Source organism: Urocampus carinirostris, chromosome 2, assembly GCF_059441175.1.
Source record: "Urocampus carinirostris isolate Australia breed hairy pipefish chromosome 2, RoL_Ucar_1.0, whole genome shotgun sequence".
In the NCBI taxonomy this organism is placed as follows: domain Eukaryota; kingdom Metazoa; phylum Chordata; class Actinopteri; order Syngnathiformes; family Syngnathidae; genus Urocampus; species Urocampus carinirostris.
Genome location: NC_142350.1, coordinates 69,305,737 through 69,325,748, shown reverse-complemented (window position 1 = coordinate 69,325,748; position 20,012 = coordinate 69,305,737). Strand labels below are relative to the sequence as shown.

At 41.5% G+C, this 20,012-nt stretch overlaps 1 protein-coding gene across 5 annotated transcripts in view; it reads left to right on the top strand.

The window, feature by feature from the left end:
• syngap1b (synaptic Ras GTPase activating protein 1b) overlaps positions 1-20,012 on the top strand; it is a 111,247-nt gene that overhangs the window by 24,488 nt on the left and 66,747 nt on the right. For 2 of the 5 annotated variants that reach the window (XM_088327647.1, XM_088327646.1), the window contains exon 4: positions 19,038-19,129. In XM_088327647.1, coding sequence (XP_088183773.1) covers positions 19,038-19,129 — 92 coding nt within the window. Of the gene's footprint in view, positions 1-6,472; positions 6,582-19,037; positions 19,484-20,012 lie in introns of those variants that run through there. The other 3 variants (XM_088327644.1, XM_088327645.1, XM_088327648.1) reach the window with 2 other exon arrangements.

Genomic DNA, 20,012 nt, shown 5'->3' with positions numbered 1-20,012 from the left:
TGGGACGGGCCCTAATCATTCACAAGTTATAAATACATTGGGTCGTAAATCATTCATCTTTCATAAACATGACAGGTCATGAATCATTTGTAAATATTACAGGCCATAAATCATAATCCTTTGACGGACTGGTCATAAATCTTTCCTAACTCATGAATATGACTGGTCTTGAGTCATTTATAATCCATAAATAAAACTGGTCATTAACCATTCATAACTCATAATTATGATGGTGCATTAATCATTCATAACTGTAACTGGTCATAAATAAATAATTTGTGATTCAGAAATATGGAAGGTCATAAATCTGACGAGTCACAAATCATTCATCATCATGACAAGTCACAAATCATTCGCATTTCATAAATGAGACGGGCCGTAATCATTTAAAAATCCTTCATCTTTAATAAATATGACAGGTCCTAAATCATCATTCTTAAACAGACAGGTCCTAAGTCATTCAAAATTCATAAGTATGACTGGTTATAAATCATTCATAATTATGATGGGTCGTAAGTCCTTCTTAATTCTGAAATTAGACAAGTCATGAATCATTCATAATTGAAAACATGGCAGGTCATAAATCATTCCAAATTCATGATTATGATGAGTTTTTAAGAATTTTAAGACTGCTCTTTTGGAATGGCAGGAATGTTGGGAATGTGAGGTCATAAAAGAATACGCAGTATTCTTCTCTCTCTCTTGTCCGATCATACGGTCAGAAAAAAATCATGAATTGGAATCCAAGTTTTTTGGCGCTAACATTCCGAGGACATTAGCCGCACGGCTAGCCTTGGTTGCCGAGCAACTGCCCATTGCCACGGCAGGTCATAAAGCTTTTAGTCTCGCAACATCGCTAGTTTGTGTTCCAACATATCCCGTGTCTTCTTTCTTTCATGTTTTCTTCAGTTAGGACCAGTTAGTGTCTTGAAATCTTGTCATGGTCTCCCCGTCTTGGCATTCCGGTTATTGGCGTACCCATGCAGAAGTATATATATTTATTGGTTTCCTACTTTCATGTTATGTTCAGTTAGAGCTACTCAGAGTTCTGGCATTTGATTCCACGGTCTCATCGTCATGGCACGCTCGTTTTAGTCACGTGTGGGAATAAATCTTCTGTTGTCTCCGTTTCATGTTTTGTTCTGTTAGAGCTAGTTTGTGTTCCAAAATATCCTGTGTCTTTTTCTTTCATGTTTTCTTCAGTTAGGACCAGTTAGTGTCTTGAAATTGTGTCACGATCTCCTCGTCTTGGCATTCCAGTTATTGTTCTATCCATGTAGGAGTACATCTTTATTGGTTTCCTACTTTCATGTTTGGTCCAGTTAGAGCTACTCAGATTTCTGGCATTTTATCCCACGGTCTCATCGTCATGGCACGCTTGTTTTAGTCACGTGTGGGAATGAATTTTCTGCTTTCTCCGTTTCATGTTTTGTTCAGTTAGAGCTAGTTTGTGTTCCAAAATATCCTGTGTCTTTTTCCTTTCTTGTTTTCTTCAGTTAGGACCAGTTAGTGTCTTGAAATTGTGTCACGATCTCCCCGTCTTGGCACTCTGGTTATTGTTCTATCCATGCAGGAGTACATCTTTATTGGTTTCCTACTTTCATGTTTGGTCCAGTTAGAGCTAGTCAGAGTTATGGTATTTTATTCCACCCTGGTTTTGCTCACGTGTGGGAATAAATCTTCTGTTGTCTCCGTTTCATTTTTGTTCAGTTAGAGCTAGTTTGTGTTCTACCAAATCCTGTGTCTGCTGCCGTTCATGTTTTGTTCAGTTACTATGAGTTAATGTTTAAATATGACGCGGCGGGCCTGCGTCGCCGTGCTAGCGTAACTTTAATGTCTTTCGAAACTGAGTATCCCGGTAAACTTCCTTGTTCTTTTTCTGTACATCACCTGATCCAGCTCCAGACTTCCTGTGCGGAGTTTGTATGTTCTCCCCGTGCTTGCGTGGGTTTCCTCCGGGCACTCCGGTTTCCTCCCACATTTCAAAAACATGCATTTCAGGTGAATTGGCCCGTCCAAATTGTCCCTAGGTGTGAATGAGCGAGTGAGTTGTCTGTCCCTGTGTGCCTTGCAACTGGCTGGCAACCAGTTCAGGGTGTCCCCTGCCCACTGCCCGATGATAGCTGGGATGGGCTCCAGCACCCCCGCGACCCTACTGAGGATAAGCGGTGTAGCTAATGAGATGAGATGAAATGAGATCTGATACCGATGTGGACATTTACAGAATGTTCCAATTTGGGTATGGATTTTCTCGGGACCTCCCGGTTTGGGCATTTCCGGCCGGTTTCGGGGCACCGCGTGGGTTTTGCCCGAGGGACGACCCGAAAAGACGCGGAGGTCCTCTGCTGCTAGCAGAGTCAGCAGCCGGTCTCGCTTTTCTTGCAAGGAATACTAATGAGGACGGATACCATGTGCTGAATTTCAAGCGCTAGCCCCGCCCCTTCTGGGATCGGGGTCTCGGGTGGTTCCACGAAATTTGCCGACGCAGACGATTTAAGAATTGCCCCTTGGCTTTGAAGCATCTGTCAATTTTTTCTGCAAAGCAGATAAAGGATTCGTGCTATAGTGCATTGGTCTTGTTTTTGGAAAAAAATGGTGGAAAAATGAAAATTGGATCCCAAAAAAAATATAAAAAAAAAGTAAAGTAAGAAAACAGCTTACTTAGAGAGCACTTCAAACAGGGATCTCAAATCGAATCGAGTTGGGGGAGGGCCTTGGGAAGCCAGGACCTTAAAGAGACAGTGTCACATGGAGCGCAAGCAAAAACTATCACGGTTGCCATGGCGCCCAATTGGACCCGCCCGTGTGGCGCCAGCTGCAGCTTGTTGACAGATTGGCTTCCCCACTATTTAAACCCACTCCTATCTGTCCCCTATGGTCAGTCCGTCTGCGAACCTTTGTTTTTCAAGGCAAGCCCTTTTTTGCCTGTCCTGTTTTTCGGGCCGTCTGGTCTCCTGTTACGATCTGTTTTGATCTCGACCACGAATGCTCTCCCGTCCCGAATCACGACCCCTTTTTATCTCGACCACGTCTGTTCTCCCGTCCCGAATAACGATCTGTTCTTTCAACCACGTCTTCTCTGCTCTCCTGGCTTTCGATCTGTTTCCAATGGCGATCGCGTTTTTGCTTTTCTATCCCGGCTACTGACCTGTTTTTTCCGTTCCCGACACCGCCATCGCTCGCCACGGAAGTCCCACTTCCGCGTTCAGAGCGATCTGCTCCCCACGATCGCCAGATCGTGTGTGTGCAATCCTTTCCCTTCTTCCCAATAAAACTGAGTAACGTTACGCGAGTGGGTCCTGTTTCCGTTCTGGTCCTGACAAAAACGAGTTCAAGAAAGAATTCGGAGACTGAAAAGGGAGCAAATTTGTCCTTCTTTCTTTCACTTATTACCCATCTTTTCTCAAAAAAGATAAAAAGGAGGGAAAAGGATAAATGTATATATTGAAAATTTTGAAAAACGGGGAGGAAAAAATAAGAAAAAGAGGCAAAAAGGAAAGCGGAATTTAAAAAAACCTAGGTGAAAAGAAAGCAACAAAACGAAAATGCAGAAAAAGAAAGAAAACGAGAAAGAAAGGAATTAAAAGAGAAAAATGTCAGGTCCCAGGACAGGAAACAGGGAGCAGAACCCACTCGCGTAACGTTACTCAGAGTTTACTGGGGAGAAGAGAAAGGAGCGCACACTCGATCCGGAGATCGCGAGGAATGGATTGTTTGGGACGTGGAAGTGGTCAGAATCAAACAGATGGTGGCGAGAGCAAAAAAACACAGGAAAAAAACTGGGATTCACAGGGCTCGACGTGTCCAAACAGAGTTTGACAGACGCTCCGACAAAAGGCGACTCTCAGGACAGCGTTTAAGTCGTCACAGGGAGCAATCTGTCAAAGCGTTTCAGCCGGTGTCCATGGGCGGGGCCGATTGGGCTTTTTTTGTCTTTCTTATTTTTTTTATTTTCTTTAATTCCTACTTTTTTCTTTTGTATTTTTGGCATTTTTCTCTTTTCTCTTTTCTACGTGATGAAGAGAGCCTTCTCTGTGTCGGTTAACGTTGGGACGTATCCTTGGCCGAGTCATACCTAATCTTTGGGTTTGAAAGATCGTTCGCATCTCCAATTAAATGAGCCATCTCCTGTGACATCACACGCAACGCATCGTTTGCGGAAGTGCTCATGGATGCTATTGGAGGCTAAACAGAGTTGTCCTCCTGGATATAAATTCCATCCAAAACCCCCCAAAATTGCATTTGGGTCCACAGGACATCACAACATATCTGTTATTTCTTTTAATTTCGTTTTCTTGTATTTTTTTTATTTTTTTCGGGCCGTCTGGTATCCAGTCTATGGGGGGGAGGTTTTGTTGCGGTCTGTTGCGCCCCCTTTCCACCAGAGGGCGCCTAATGAGTTTGGACAGACCTGACCCTAACCACCAAAAGCCTTCATAAGGACATTTTGGAAAAAGCCCGTTGTCGGGTCGTTCTTCACTTGAGCAATTTTAACCGTCCGGCTCGCCAAAGCACTGTTTTACGGTTTCGTTCTTGTTTGTGAGGTTTGGTTTTTGTTTCCTGTTTGGGACACTTTGAATGTTGTTGTTGTCCATTGCCATGCGTTTGGGTCCGCTTCAGATCACAACAATCTTATTAGAAACATTCTTCTCTGTACACTGTACGTTAAAAAAGGTGAGGCCTCCGTGTGGTATGAGGCAGTACTGCAGGCTGTTACTGTTTTTTGTTCCGAATGACTTGGATGTCCAATCGAAACGTCGTCGTCATGGAAACGCTGCTCAAACACTTCGAGCTTGGTACAATTGTCGGAGGCGACGGAAAGAACACTTTTCGCATTTTTTTTTGCACATTTTAAAACGCAAAAAGCGAACGGCAACATTTCGCCCGACGATATCAAAAAATGAGCGCACGTCATTGGCTGCTTAAAAGTGGGAGTAGAAAAAGGAGGCGGGGCATAAGTAATAGTGATGAGCTGCTCGAGAGAAAAATGAATGTTATTATAGTTATTATACCTAAGTAGAATACTCAATTTTAACGTTATATATAGGGTATTTTTGGATTCTGTATCTTTATTTTATTATTTTATTTTTCAACACAAGGATACTGCTGGAAGTGTCAATTTCTCTACGAGGATTAATAAAGTTATCTATCTATCTATCTATCTGGACGTCTATCTATATCTATTATTGGACAATATACAGATGAAAGGGCAACACCTCCCACCCCAAATCAGCCTTCATTTTCTTTTTTTCTCGCCTAACTTTTTCTTCTTCTTTATTTTTGTTTTTCCTCATTTTTCCTTTAAATTATTCTTTTCTCTCCATTTTTTTTTTGTAATTTTTTTTCTTTTATCATTTCTTTTTCCCTAGCTTTTTTCCGTCTTTTTCTATGGCCTATTTTTCTCTTTTTTCTACTTTTGTTACTTTTTTTTCTTGGCTTTTTACTTCATTTTTCTTCCATTTTTTCCTTTCCCCCTTAGCGAGTTGACTCCTTTTTCTTGTTTTTTCCTTTTTTTCTTTTGTTTGGTTTTTACTTCTTTTGCCTTTTCTCTTGTTCTGTCCTCCCCCCTATTTTTCCTAGCTTTTTTCTATTTTTGCATGTTTTTTTGTTCCTTTTTTCTTATTTTCTATCCTTTACCCTATCTTTTTTTAAACTTTTTTTTCTTTCTTTTTTCCTTCTGTTATTTTTTCTTTATTTCTTATTTTCTTTTTTTGGAGCATTATTTATATGATCTATTTTTCCCCTTTTTAAGTCAGTCCCTTTTTTCCCTAGCTTTTTTTCTATTTCTTTCTCTTTCCTGTTTTCCCTGTTTTCTCTTTTCTTTCTTTTTTTGTTTTGTTTTTTCAAGCCAATTACTTCTTCTTTCTCTCTTTTTTTAATTTTTTTCACTTTTTTTTTCATTTAGTCTTGATGTCTTTTTTTTGCTTTATTAGCACCCCCCTCGGGTTAAATCATTTCTTGCATCATGTTACGTAATAATCGTTTGAGTGAGCAGAGCCGAACGAGCCAGTTCTCCAAACTGAACTGCAATCCACATCACTCATCATCACTAAGCGTTGAAATTATAAGAGTGGGGAAAAGGAGGCGGGGCCTAAGGAGGAAACTCCGCCCCTTTGTAGCACGCGCCTTCGCAGAGGAAGCGCGTGCACGAGGCTTCCGAGGCCGAGGGCCACTTTGGCGTCAGCGGAACGTGGAGGTGCGCTGCGGCTGCGATCCTTCCGCGCGCTGGCTTTCGGTGGCGAAGGATGCGGGGCCCGGGTGGGCCGTCCGAGCGTGTCCCCCCCGGCGCCCACCGGCGCCCCCCTCCCCGGCCGTGGAGCTCCGCCAGATGCCGCGAGGAGGCGCTGCGACAGGCGGAGGCGACGCACGGCAGCTGCGCCTCCTCCGCATTTTCCTCTTCTCCTTCAGGATTCGGGGAGCGTCGCGGACGCGCGCGCGTGCGTGCGTCACGGGGGTTCTCACCTGTCCACCCGGGTCACCTGTCGTGTTTTTTTCATGTTCTTTCCACGCAAACACCTGCTGAAGAAACGAAAGCAACGCCGCGGATATTTTGGTGACAAATCGGGATCCAAATCCGTCAGGTAGGATCATCCCAGACCATTCGCAAGTTTTTTTTCTTCTGTCGCTTTTGCGAGGCGCCGCCTCAAGGTGGCGCTGTGGCACCATTCCCGCTTTTAAGTCACGGAAGAAAAAGAGGAGGACTATCACTGATTGAGCAGGGGTCCCGAATTCTCAATTGATAGTTTGAAGCCTCCGCCCTCACACGAAAGCTAAAGGGACAGTTTGTATTGTGTTTCCACTAGATGGCGCCGTATTTTGTCGTGCCGCTTAAAAGGGAAAAAGACGTCAATTTAAAGTGTCCAAAATGCAATTTATTATGTTTGAAAAGAAGAGAAATAGGAAAATAAACGAGGAAAAGAAAATGAAACAAAAAAGAAAAGAAAAAGGACAACAAATGAAAAAAGAAACAAGTAAAGCTCAAGGAAAAAAGGAAAATAAAATGAAGAAAAATAGAAAGTAAAAAGTAAAAGTCAAAAAAGAAAGAGAATGAGAGTGCAAGAGGAAGAGAGAGGGAGGGAGAGAGAGAGAAAGAAAAGGGACAACAAGAGAGAAAAGAAAGAACAAGCAAGAGAGAGAGAGAAAAAATGGAAAAGGAAGGCAAAAAAAGAAAAAAGGGAAAGACTGAACAAGAGGATGAGAGAAATAGAGATAGAGCAAGAGAGAAAAAAATGGAAAAAGAAAGCAAAGAAAGAGAAAAAGGACAACAAATGAAAAAAGACAAAAAGAAAAACTCAAGGAAAAAAAGAAAAGAAAAGAAAGAAAAGTAGAAAGTGGAAAAAAAAAGTTTCTTTTTTCTCTCTCCTTAATTCCTTTCTTTCTTTCCTTTTCTTATTTTATCTTCCCTATTTTTAACCCTTCTTTTTGTGTTTCTTTGAGAAAATCTGGCTGAAAAATGGGAAGGAAAAGGCCTCTTTTTGATCCCTTTCAGTTTCCGTAGTTTCTCCTCTTCCTTAGACTTATTTTTGGTCCAATCGGACCCTAACTTCCAAGGCCCCCGACTCAATTGACTTTGAGACCCTTGTTTTTGACCCAAAGACAGAGAAAGCCACATCCTATATATACCACTTCCAATTTGTCTCCCTCCTGCTAATACTTAAGAGCGTCGAGTCTCATTTCTTTTGGTTTCAAAACCAGGCGCAAGCAAAGTTCTTTTATAAAAATGTCACAAAATACTGCAAACAAGCGTACCAAAGAATTTACCCTCAGTGCAGACGGCGCTGGACGAGGAAGAGTGCACTCGTTCTGTCCTGTGTATAACTCCGCCCATTCCTACCGCTCACCCAATGGGAAAAAGAATACCACTCAAAAAAACGCAACGTGATTTAGGTGTCATTTCGACAGCTAAATTCCTTCGGCTTCATGCTGCCCGCTGCCAATATTTGTATTTATTTTCAAACCATCGAAACTGACGGCTACATATGCTTCGATAAACTTTTTTTGTCTCCTTTTCTTCTTTATCCCCGTCTCTCTTCTCCTATTGGCTCATTCTTATTAAATACATTTTCCTAGTGTCCCTGGAGAGTTTGGAACACTCTGTGTCAACACTTCCTTTCCATTATCATGGTTTCACATGCAGATGCTACAAGTGCAAATGACAGCGCTGCTGCCCCCTAATGTAGTGGAGGGGCAATTCACTTTATTCTAGGACTGGAGAGTCCACACCACTATTTTTGCTAGGGCTTTTAGATGTTTGCAATTGGTTCTGTGGCTTTTTATTATAAAATGTCTCAATGATGAAGATGGATGGTTCAATGAGCTTCCTCTCATGTTTTGTACCATAAGAGCTTGTTTGTTGTGTTGACGTATCACGAGTCGTCTAACTTCCATGTTTAGTACCGTTAGAGCTCTTTGTTGTTACCTTTTCATGTTTTTTTCTGTGACAGCTTGTTGGTCTCATCTCATCTCATTTGCTGCACCGCTCATCCTCAGTAGGGTCGCGGGGATGCTGGAGCCCATCCCAGCAATCATCGGGCAGTGGGCAGGGGACACCCTGAACTGGTTGCCAGGCAATCGCAGGGCTTGTTGGTGTTTCAACAGATCATGTGTCAGCTACCTTTCATGTTTTGTACCGTGAGAGCTCTTTGGTGTTTCGACATGTCATGAGTTGTCTAACTTTCATATTTTGTTCTGTGACGGCTTTTCGGTGTTTTGACATATCATGTGTCAGCTACCTTTCATGTTTTGTTCCGCTAGAGCTTGTTGGTGTTTGGACATATCACGAGTCGTCTATCTTTTGGGTTTTGTTCCTTGACAGCTTGTTGGTGTTTTGACATATCATGTGTCAGCTATTTTTCATTTTTTGTACTGTTAGGGCTTGTTTGTTGTGTTGACATATCACAAGTCGTTCACCTTTCATGTTTTGTTCCGTGACAGCTTGTCAGTGTTTCAACATATCATGTGTCAGATACCTTTTATGTTTTGTATTGCTAGAGCTCGTTGGTCTTTTGACATATCACAAGTCGTCCACCTTTCATTTTTTGTTATGTGAAAGCTTGTTGGTGTTTCAAGATATCATGTGTCAGCTACCTTTCATGTTTTGTACCGTGAGAGCTTGTTGGTGTTTCAACATGTCATGAGTTGTCTACCTTTCATGCTTTTTTCTGTGACAGCCTGTTGGTGTTTCAACATATCCTGTGTCAGCTACCTTTCCTGTTTTGTACTGCTAGAGCTCATTAGTGTTTTGACATATCACGAGTCGTCTACCTTTCGTGTTTTGTTCCTCGAAAGCTTGTTGGTGTTTCGACATATCGTGTGTTGGCTACCTTTCAAGTTTTGTATTGTTAGAGCTTGTTGGTGTTTCAACATGTCATGAGTTGTCTACCTTTCATGTTTTTTTCCGTGACAGCTTTTTGGTGTTTCAACATATCATGTGTCAGCTACCTTTCATGTTTTGTACTGGTAGAGCTTGTTGGTATTTTGACATATCACGAGTCGTCTACCTTTCATGTTTTGTACTGGTAGAGCTTGTTGGTGTTTTGACATATCACGAGTCGTCTACCTTTCGTGTTTTGTTCCTCGACAGCTTGTTGGTGTTTTGACATATCATGTGTCAGCTAACTTTCAAGTTTTGTATTGTTAGAGCTTGTTGGTGTTTCAACATGTCATGAATTGTCTACCTTTCATGTTTTTTTCCGTGACAGCTTGTTGGTGGTTCGACATATCATGTCTCGGCCACCTTTCATGTTTTGTACTGCTAGCGCTCGTTGGTGCTTTGACATATCACGAGTCGTCTACCTTTTGTGTTTTGTTCCTTGACAGCTTGTTGGTGTTTTGACATATCGTGTGTCGGCTACCTTTCATGTTTTGTATTCTTAGAGCTTGTTGGTGTTGCAAGATACCATGTGTCTGCTATCTCTCATGTTTTGTACCATTAGAGATTGTTGTGTTGACATAACACGAGTCGTTTAACTTCCATGTTTTGTATCGTGAGAGCTCGTCGGTGTTTCGACATAGCACGAGTCGTCTATTTTTCATGTTTTGTTATGTTAGAGGTAGTTGTTGCTTCAGCACTAAACCTGTATTTATGTTTGTTCAACTACCTCCACAAGCTATGTAGCTAGCTTTTTACATTTTTTTGCATGCTATTTAGCTAACATTTGACCTTTTTTGATAACTATCAAGCTCAATTTTGGCCTCCGTTCTAGGTCACTTTCTAGCTTTTTAAAAAAAAAAAACTTTCTATTCGGCTATTTCCTTGTTTTTTTTTTCTCTTTTTCTTTTTTTTTCTTTTTCTCACTCTCTCTCTCTCTCTCTCTCTCTCTCTCTCTTTTCTCTCCTCTATCTTACCATCTCTCATTTTCTCTCTTTCTTTTCTTTCTCTTACTCTCTCTCTTTTCTTTTGCTTGCTCATACTCTCTCTCTCTCTCTCTTTCTTTCCTCTCCCCTATCTTACCATATAACCCTTTCTTTTCTCTCTCTAGCTTTCGCCTGCTCTCACTCTATCTCTCTTTCTTTTCTCTCCTCTATCTACCATCTCTCCCTTTCTCGCTTTCTTTTTCCTTTCCCTCCCTTTCTCTCTCTTTTCTCTCCCCTATATTACCCTCTATCCTTCTCTTTCTGTCTTTTATCTCTCTCAAACTCTCTCTTTTCTCGCTCTCTAGCCTGCTCTCATTCTCTCTCTCTTTTTCTTTTCCCTCTTTTATCTTACCATCTCTCCTTCTCTCTCTTTCTTCTTTCTGTCTTACGCTCTCTTTTCTCTCCCAATTTTGCCTGGTGTCTCTCTCTCTTTGTGTCTCTCTTTGATGACGTAAATAGGTTCTCCTTGTACTTTCTTATTTGCTATTTGTGAAATTAGCACCGGTGAGCTATTTTGTGAAGCTGCCCTTAGGGGGCGCCACCGTTTCAGAAGTAGTGGCTCTCTTCCTCCATCCGCCCCCCTCTCCCACTCCCACTCCCACGCCCAGGCCATCTCCGTTCCCACTTCCTCCCACGCCGGCCAAGCGGCTGTAAACGAGCGCCCCCTAGAGGTTTTTTCTCCTACGCCTCTGCGGGACCCTTCCTCACCATTTCTCTGCGTTTTAAAGGGGGGGGGGGGGGGGGGGGGGTTCTGTGGCGGTACTCTAGTTGTCAAAGGCTTTCTGGAAGCTTCCTCTAGACTCGTTTTTTTTCTTTTCATGATGAGAAAGCAAAAGAACACAAAGTGGATGTTCAGTAGTGCAGGGGCCTTTGACCACTTTCAAGCCCCGAGCCCCATTTTTACGACCTTGCTACCTTTTAGCGCCAAAGAGAAAGAGTCGAGGGAAAGAGAAAGAAAGAAAAAGAAAGGGGGGGACGTGAGTGAAAGAAAGAAATATAGCGAGGGAGAACAAGAGGGAAACAGGAAGGGACGGAGACGAGGGACAACAAGAGAGAGCGAGAGAGAGAGGGAGAGAGATAGAGAGAGAAATGGGAAAAGAAAGCAGAGAAAATGAAGACAAAGAGAGAGAAAAAAGAAGAGGGAAAGAGAAAGCTAGAGAGAGAAAAGGGACAACAAGAGAGAAAAGAGAAAGAGAGAGAGAGAAAGAAATGGAAAAAGAAGGCAAATAAAGAAAAAAAGGAAGAGAAAGAGAGAGCAAGAGGAATAGAGGGATAGAGAGAGAAAAGAGAGAACAAGAGGAAGAGAGAGGGAGAGAGAGAGAGAATGAAAGAAAAGCTAGAACATGAGAGAAAGAAAGCAAAGAAAGAGGAAAATGAAGACAAAGAGAGAGAAAAAAGAAGAGAGACAGAGAAAGCAAGAGAGAGAAAAGGAACAACAAGAGAGAGCAAGAGGAAGAGAAAGGGAGCGAGAGAGAGCGAGAGAAAGAAATGGGAAAAGAAGGCAAAGAAAGCTTTCTCTCTCTCTCAAACTTTTTCTTTTCTCTCTCTAGCTCTCGCCTGCTCTCACTCTCTCTCTCTCTCTCTCTCTCTCTCTCTTCTCTCTCTATCTTACCATCTCTCCATTTTTCTCTTTCTTTTTCTCTCTCCCCTCTCTCTTTTCTCTCCTCTATCTTACATCTCTCCTTTTCTCTTTCTTTTCTCTCTCCATCTCCCTCCCTCTCTCCCTCCCTCTCTCTCTCTCTCTCTCTCTCTCTCTTTATCTCTCTCTCTCTGTCCCTCTCTCTCTCTCTCTCCCTCTCTCTTGTTTTCTATCTCCCTTTCTTTCTCTCTTTAACGTATTGGTCCAGCCTCGGTGAGAGAGAGAGTCACCAAAGGATCTTCTTTCGGGCCGGTCGGCACTTTTTTGTTTATGCTGTTTTTGTCCTGACCGGCTTTGTTGCCGGGTACCTGTTGGGGTTGCCATGACAACAGGACAGCTATTTGATGGCGAGATCCGTTTCGGAAAACGGAAACAACGCCTCCGCTTTTAGCTACGCCGAGGGCCGGCCGCTGAACGGAGAGATTGAACAGAGAGAGAGAGAGACAGAGACAGAGACAGAGACAGAGGGAGGGAACAAAAGAGACAGAACGAGAACAAGAGAGAGAGAATGAGAAAAATAAAAAAACAACGGGGAGAGAGAGAGAGAGAGAGAGAGAGAGAGTAAACAGTGAAAGCAAGAGAGAGAGAGAGAGAGAGAGAGAGAGAGAGAGACAGAGACAGAGACAGAGGAAGGGAACAAAAGAGACAGAACGAGAACAAGAGAGAGAGAGAATGAGAAAAATAAAAAAACAACGGGAGAGAGAGAGAGAGAGAGAGAGAGTAAACAGTGAAAGCAAGAGAAAGAGAGAGAGTAAACAGTGAAAACAAGAGAAAGAGAGTACAAAAGAAAACGAGAGTAAGGAGTAAAAGAGAGAACACGTTTCCTTCTCTAGCCACTTTGGTTAAAGGCTATTGCTTACTATTAGTTAATATTGTCATTGTTAGCTGCTTCTGCTTTGTCCCTCAGTGTCACAGCTGCTCATTGCTGAGTTCCGACTTTTGTCCACTGTTTCCTTCTCTAGTCACTTGGCTGCAAGCTTCTCATTCTAAGCAAAACTTGCTTCGTCCTTTCACAGCTGCTTGCCGAGTCTTGTGATTCTGGAATACTTTATTTCCACTCATTGTAGCCACTTTGCTGCGAATTATGGCTCACGACTATTTTTACTGTTAGCTGCTCGTCACCGAGTTTTTTGATCCTGGCATCCGGCGATTCTTTTGACAGTTTCCTCCTCTGGCCACTTACATTACCTACTTGGCTGCAGGCAATGGCTTATTGTTAGCTCCCCTGTGCAAGACAATTTTGCTTTGTCCAACCACGCTTGTCACCAAGTACTGTAATCTGGGCATATTCAACTTTTTAACCCACTGTTTCCTTCTTTAGCAACTTTGCTGCTTCCCATTGCTGTTTGCTCGCCGCTATGCTTTTGTTTTTTTAATTTGTTTTGAAGCTGCTTCTGTTTTGTCCTTCAGTGTCGCTTGCCTTCAACAGCTGCTCATGCTAGCGATTGTAACAGAGTCTTGTGATTCTGGCATCTTTTTTTTCACCAGTTTTCTTCTCCAGCTGCTCATCCTAGCCTTGTGGACGCTGGCTACGGCTTTGTCCTTCCCAAGCTCAATGCCAGGTCCTATGATTTGGACATTATCAACTTTTTTTCTCCCCGATTCCTTCTCTAGCCACTCGGCCGCTGGTTACGTCTCTCTGCTGTTGTTATTGCTAGTCGTTCTTGTTAAATAAAGCTTTTTTCCTCCTCCACGGTCGCCGGCCTCCCTCCCACATTCGTCATGCAAACGGACCTCAACCGGTGGATTATTACACACTGTCCCTTTAAATGTCGCTGCTATTTGGATTGCTTGTTCTTTTTCATCCATTTTTTTCTTTTCTTTAATTGTCGGTCGTTAAAAGGAAAAAATGTCAAGAGTAATTGCGGGTGGCGTGGGCCGGATTCGGCGGGTCCGGCTAGCTTAATAGCGAGCTAGCGTTCAAGAAAGGTCGCCTCGATTCCGACGTCAGCGCTGAGATTGCGCAACGTTTTCATAGAACTACAGTAATCCCTCGGTTATCGCAGTTAATGGGGACCGAGACCACCGGCAAAAACTGAAAATCCGCAAAGTAGCGGTGCCCCTTCAAAAATGCTTAAAAAAACGTATACAGGTATACAGAATACCCCCCCTGTATACAGTACCGTATTTTCCGCACTATAAGGCGCACCGGGTTATAGGGCACACCCCCAAAAAATAGTTTTTGGTCCTATTTTTGACATACATGAGACGCACCGGATTATAAGGCGCGACAATGGGAACGTGGACAAAACAGATAGTTGAGTCCAACTGATTACCCCCTTAACATTCCCAAAGCTTGCAAAGACGCAAATACGTGTCGTAGACACGTGCGGATGCGGTGTCCGTACCACGTCACTCAAATGCATCCTTCCATCATTCGGAAGGTTCAAGTCTTGGGATTCAAGAAATGCCAACCATTCCTTCGTTTCTATTTTCTTTTTCGCTCGCAACTTTACTGTGCATATGACAATAAACACTCGGAATTGAGTTGAATTTAAAAATAGACACTCCATTCCATCCATTATCTGCACCGCTTATCACAGAAACATCGAGTTCAGTCTGAAACAAGATACAGGGATAATATATAGCCAGAGTAGCTCACCGAAGTCGTTGTGTTCAATAACAATGTGCAACCATGGTCCTCTTATATCCGTGAATGTAGTAAATCCAGGAGAGTAAAAAATATTTACAAATACAGAATAGTTTCCTCTATGCCGTAGACAACCGAACTTGCTATTCACATTCATCTTTTTCGGCCAATTGCAGGCTTTGTTTTGCCGTTTAAGCCAATGCCAGCCTGTAAAAACGCGCCCGATGCCGAATGTCCGCAATAGAATTCATTGCCGACGATTTCTATTATTTTAGTTTTCGTCGCGGGCCTTTTCTGACGTTAGCTCTGGCTTTCAGTCGGAGAGGGAGGGGCTTCTCTTTGGCTCCTCCCACAAAGAGTTACCGGAGAAAGCAAAGCAGGAAATCGGCATCGCGGCGCCGTAGCTTTTGTTTGAAGGTCACTGGAGGTGCTTTGCCGGTGGCCTCGCCGATTCAACAGAGCTTCTGCCTCCGTCTTTCTCTCTTTTCCTTTTAAAAAAAAAGAAAAAGTGAAGCTCTGCTAGCGTGGGCTGCAGAAAATGCTCACGTTTTCCGCAAGAGCAAGAAAACCGACTGGCCAGCGGTTGAAAATAGACATGTTTTTTTACTTTTATTTTGAAAAACCTGACAGTTTTTTTCAGGCATGAGCAAGTATTCAAAAAATACAATAAGCCCCAAGTCCCAATTAGAAATGAGAATAAATACAACGGCAAAATAAATGGCAGTATACATGAGAATATATACGAGAAAATACATGAGAAAATACACCAAAATATATCTGAGAATGGATACAAGATAATACAAAAGAATATTCACAAGAAAATACACGAGAAAATACTCAAAAATATATGACAATAGATACAAGATGATACATAAGAATATTTACAAGAAAAAACACGAGAAAATACACAAAAATATATGAGAATACATACAAGATAATACACGAGAAAATTTACAAGAAAATACATGAGAAAATACACAAAAATATATGAGAATAGATACAAGATATTACATGAGAATATATACGAGAAAATACATGAGAATAGATACAAGATAATAGATGAGGAAATACACAAAAAAAATATATGAGACTAGAAACAAGATATTACATGAGAATATATACAAGAAAATACATGAGAATAGATACAAGATATTACATGAAAATACATACGAGAAAATACATGAGAAAATACACAAAAAATATATGAGAATAGATACAAGATGATACATGAGAATATATACGAGAAAATACATGAGAAAATACACAAAAAAATATATGAGAATAGATACAAGATAATACACGAGAATATTCACGAGAAAATACATGAGAAAGTACACAAAAATATATTAGAATAGATACAAGATGATACATGAGAATACATACAAGAAAATACATGAGAATAGATACAAGATAATACATGAGAATATATACGAGAAAATACATGAGAAAATACACAAAAACATATGAGAATAGATACAAGATAATACATAAGAATATTTACAAGAAAATACAAGAGAAAATACACAAAAATGTATGAGAATACATACAAGATAATACATGAGAAATTTTACAAGAAAATACATGAGAAAATACACAAAAATATATGAGAATAGATACAAGATATTACATGAGAATATATACGAGAAAATACATGAGAAAATACACAAAAATATATGAGAATACATACAAGATAATACACGAGAATATTTACAAGAAAATACATGAGAAAATACACAAAAAATATATGAGAATAGATACAAGATGATACATGAGAATATATACGAGAAAATACATGAGAATAGATACAAGATATTACATGAGAATATATACGAGAAAATACATGAGAAAATACACAAAAATATAAGAGAATAGATACAAGATATTACATGAAATTATATACGAGAAAATACATGAGAAAATACACAAAAATATATGAGAATACATACAAGATAATACACGAGAATATTTACAAGAAAATACATGAGAAAATACACAAAAAATATATGAGAATAGATACAAGATTATACATGAGAATACATACAAGAATAACATGAGAATAGATACAAGATAATACATGAGAATATATACGAGAAAATACATGAGAAAATACACAAAAATTATATGAGAATAGATACAAGATAATACATAAGAATATTTACAAGAAAATACACGAGAAAATACACAAAAATATATGAGAATAGATACAAGATGATACATGAGAATATATACGAGAAAATACATGAGAAAATACACGAAAAATATATGAGAATATATTTATGAAAATACATGTGAAAATACACAAAATACTTGATATAATTTACGACACAATACACAAAGAAACAAACGACACAATCCAGAACAAAATACATAACATAATATACAAAAAAATATACATTACACGGGAAAATATGTGACGAAATATGAGACAAAATACACCAAAACATGAATGACAAAATACTCCACAAAATATATGAGAATATATATGAGAAAATACTCAACAAAATATATAAGAATAGATACAAGATAATACATGATAATATATACAAGAAAATACATGAGAAAATACACAAAATAATATATGAGAATATATATAAGAAAATACATGTGAAAATACACAAAATACTTGATATAATTTACAATACAATACACAACAAAATAAATGACAAAATGCACAACAAAATACATAACATAATATACAAAAATATATACAGCACACGAGAAAATACGTGACGAAATATGAGACAAAATACACCACGAAATATATGACAAAATATTCTACGAATGATAAAACACAATACACGAAATGCAAAACAAAATATGCGACAAAATGCACACAAAAATAAATGAGAACATATACTGTCATGAACCGGAACCGGATCAGGACCCAAACGCGTGACGTTCTTACACAAGCCTTTTATTCGACTGGAAATGGGGAGTCATGCACGTGAGGCAGCAGGCTGGCGTGGAAAGACGGGAAGCCAGAGGCCGACGAGATCGATACCGATTGCCCGAGCAGATATCGGACAGATGGGGTTGATATCAAAACAGGATATCGAAATTAAACAGGACAGGAATGAAAACTGGAGATCAAATTCCCTAACAATTTAAGTAAGTGTACTCCATCGAAAACGGACGAATTAGTTGGCGTCTGTGGAAAGCCTTCTTCTGAAGTTCTTAAGCTTTTTCCTATTGGCCATCTACTCCGAGCATAATGGTGTGCCGGCTCCTCCCATGGGCGTGCCAAGGAAGCCCAACATGGGCTTCACAATCTCATGGACGAGCGTCTTGATGTCTGGAACATTGTGTGTCAGCACACTCACGCGTCCCGTTATCAAAATTTCCTTGACAAAATATTCTGCATTTGGAACAGCCTGCCCTGTCATTGAACTAAAGCCCACTCAGTGAAAATCTTCATTGCATTATGAGTCAATCGTATAAAATCCTTTATAGTCAAATGTATAAAATCCTTCAGTGACAAGATAAATAGTGAAAAAAATAAGAAAATACACAACTAAATCCACGTTAAAATGTTTCCATTTTGTGTCTGGGCTAAAAATCACTGGAAGATCTCCTTCTCCATTGCAGGGTACTGTCCAAGACGCAAATAAATGACCAAACATTGCATATATTGATGTATTACCTGGTTTATTGGTTTGTTTCTTTGGCGTACGTATATTATCATGATCAAAGCGGCGCTGCCATGAGCGGCTGCCTATCCAGCAGCTCCCCTGTTATCTCTCACTTTATGTGATTTTTTTGTTTTATTGTCTGCTTCTATCTTCGGCGTTTTTCTTCCCGTTTTGACAACTACACTATGGATTACTTCTATCCTATGGACATGGGTTTTAGCGCACAAAAATGCGTTTATTCAAGGAATCAACTCCTTGCCCTGAAGAATTCTCGTGCCGGCGTGATGAAGGGGCCTATCGTGGAGGAAGAACCAGAGCTAGCGAAGCGGCTAGCGGCGTTATAAGTTTTCGGTACCATCCGCAATCATGGTAAATGCGAACTCACTACCAAATGAGATCAACGAGTGCTGGTGGAAAACATCGAAGCGCACAGGGAGCGCAGTTGCTGTGTTTTGCGGAAACGTGGCTAACGTTTAGCACTCTGCACGCTAACGTGTAGCCACCCGGAGCTATCCGGCTTCAGCGCCGCTATACAGAGACAAGAAAGCCTACGGGAAACGGAGAGGAGACGGACTCGCTAACACGAGGTGGTGTATCCCTGGACACAAAAAAAGATTCCCATCAGCCGCAGGGACGTCGAACTTTTGGACTGGCGTGTGACGTCATCCACTCCGCAACAAGCACCCCTAGGGCATCATGTAAATCTGTTAATAAACAACGGGGAAGACTGCTGGAAGTGTGAATTTCCCTACGGGGATGAATAAAGAATCTATCTATCTATCTAGGTCTAAATCCAGGTTCCCGCCTTTTTTTGTCTGCTCAGATCACCGACCCCGACGGAAGAGCATCGCCACGGGGAAGCAGCCTAGCATGGACCTCCCCCCCAGCGCCCCCCTTCAACCCTTCCGACAATCCGTGAGTAACTTCCCCGCCTGCTCTCTCTCCTTGCCCCTGGGGCCCTCCCTCGCCGCCCACCCCCGCCGGGCGGGTCGGGCCGGCGGCACGCCCCCGCCCACCCCCTTGCCTCTATCTTTGGCGGCCTCGCCCCTGCCCGGGCGCCACCCTAAGGGTGCCCGGAAGGGGGCGGGCTTCGTGGCCGTGCCCCCCCTCGCTTTCTCGTTGCCCTCCTCGCTGTCCCGCTCGCTGCCCCTTTCCCCTTGCCTGTCGCACCCCTCTCCCTTCACGCCATCCTTCCCCTTCCCCTACTGGGGCGACAACTGGAGTCCCGTGGCGGGAGGAAGTCTTGTTGCGTCGCTGCCCCCCACTGAGGTATGTGGACCCCCCAGGTACGTGTACTTCCCTCCCAGGTGGAACATTCGCAGTTGACTCTGAATATTCTAAAGAACTCACTAGGTTGCTTTGATTTGTTTTTGCCTGGTGCCTTCCAGTCTAAAAGCACTCTTGCCCATATTATTCAGTTTAAACCGTTTAAGAACATTGGGTCTCACATTCTATCCATCTAGACATCTATCTATCTAGACATCTATCTATCTATCTACACATCTATCTATCCATCTAGACATCTATTTAGCCATCTATCGATCGAGACATCTATCTATCTCTCTCTCTCTCTCTATCTATCTATCTATCTATCTATCTTGAGAATATAAGGAGATCAGGAGAGACCTGCACAAAACCCCTCAAAACGTACACTATTTTGGCTCAACGGACCAATTATTAAGGTAAATGTTTGAAGAAACTTAAAAATAAGGAGAGAATCCATCAATTCATTTGAAACTAGCAATGAGAACAGGGGAGGACTGGACAAAACCCTCAAGATGTACATTATCTAGCTTGA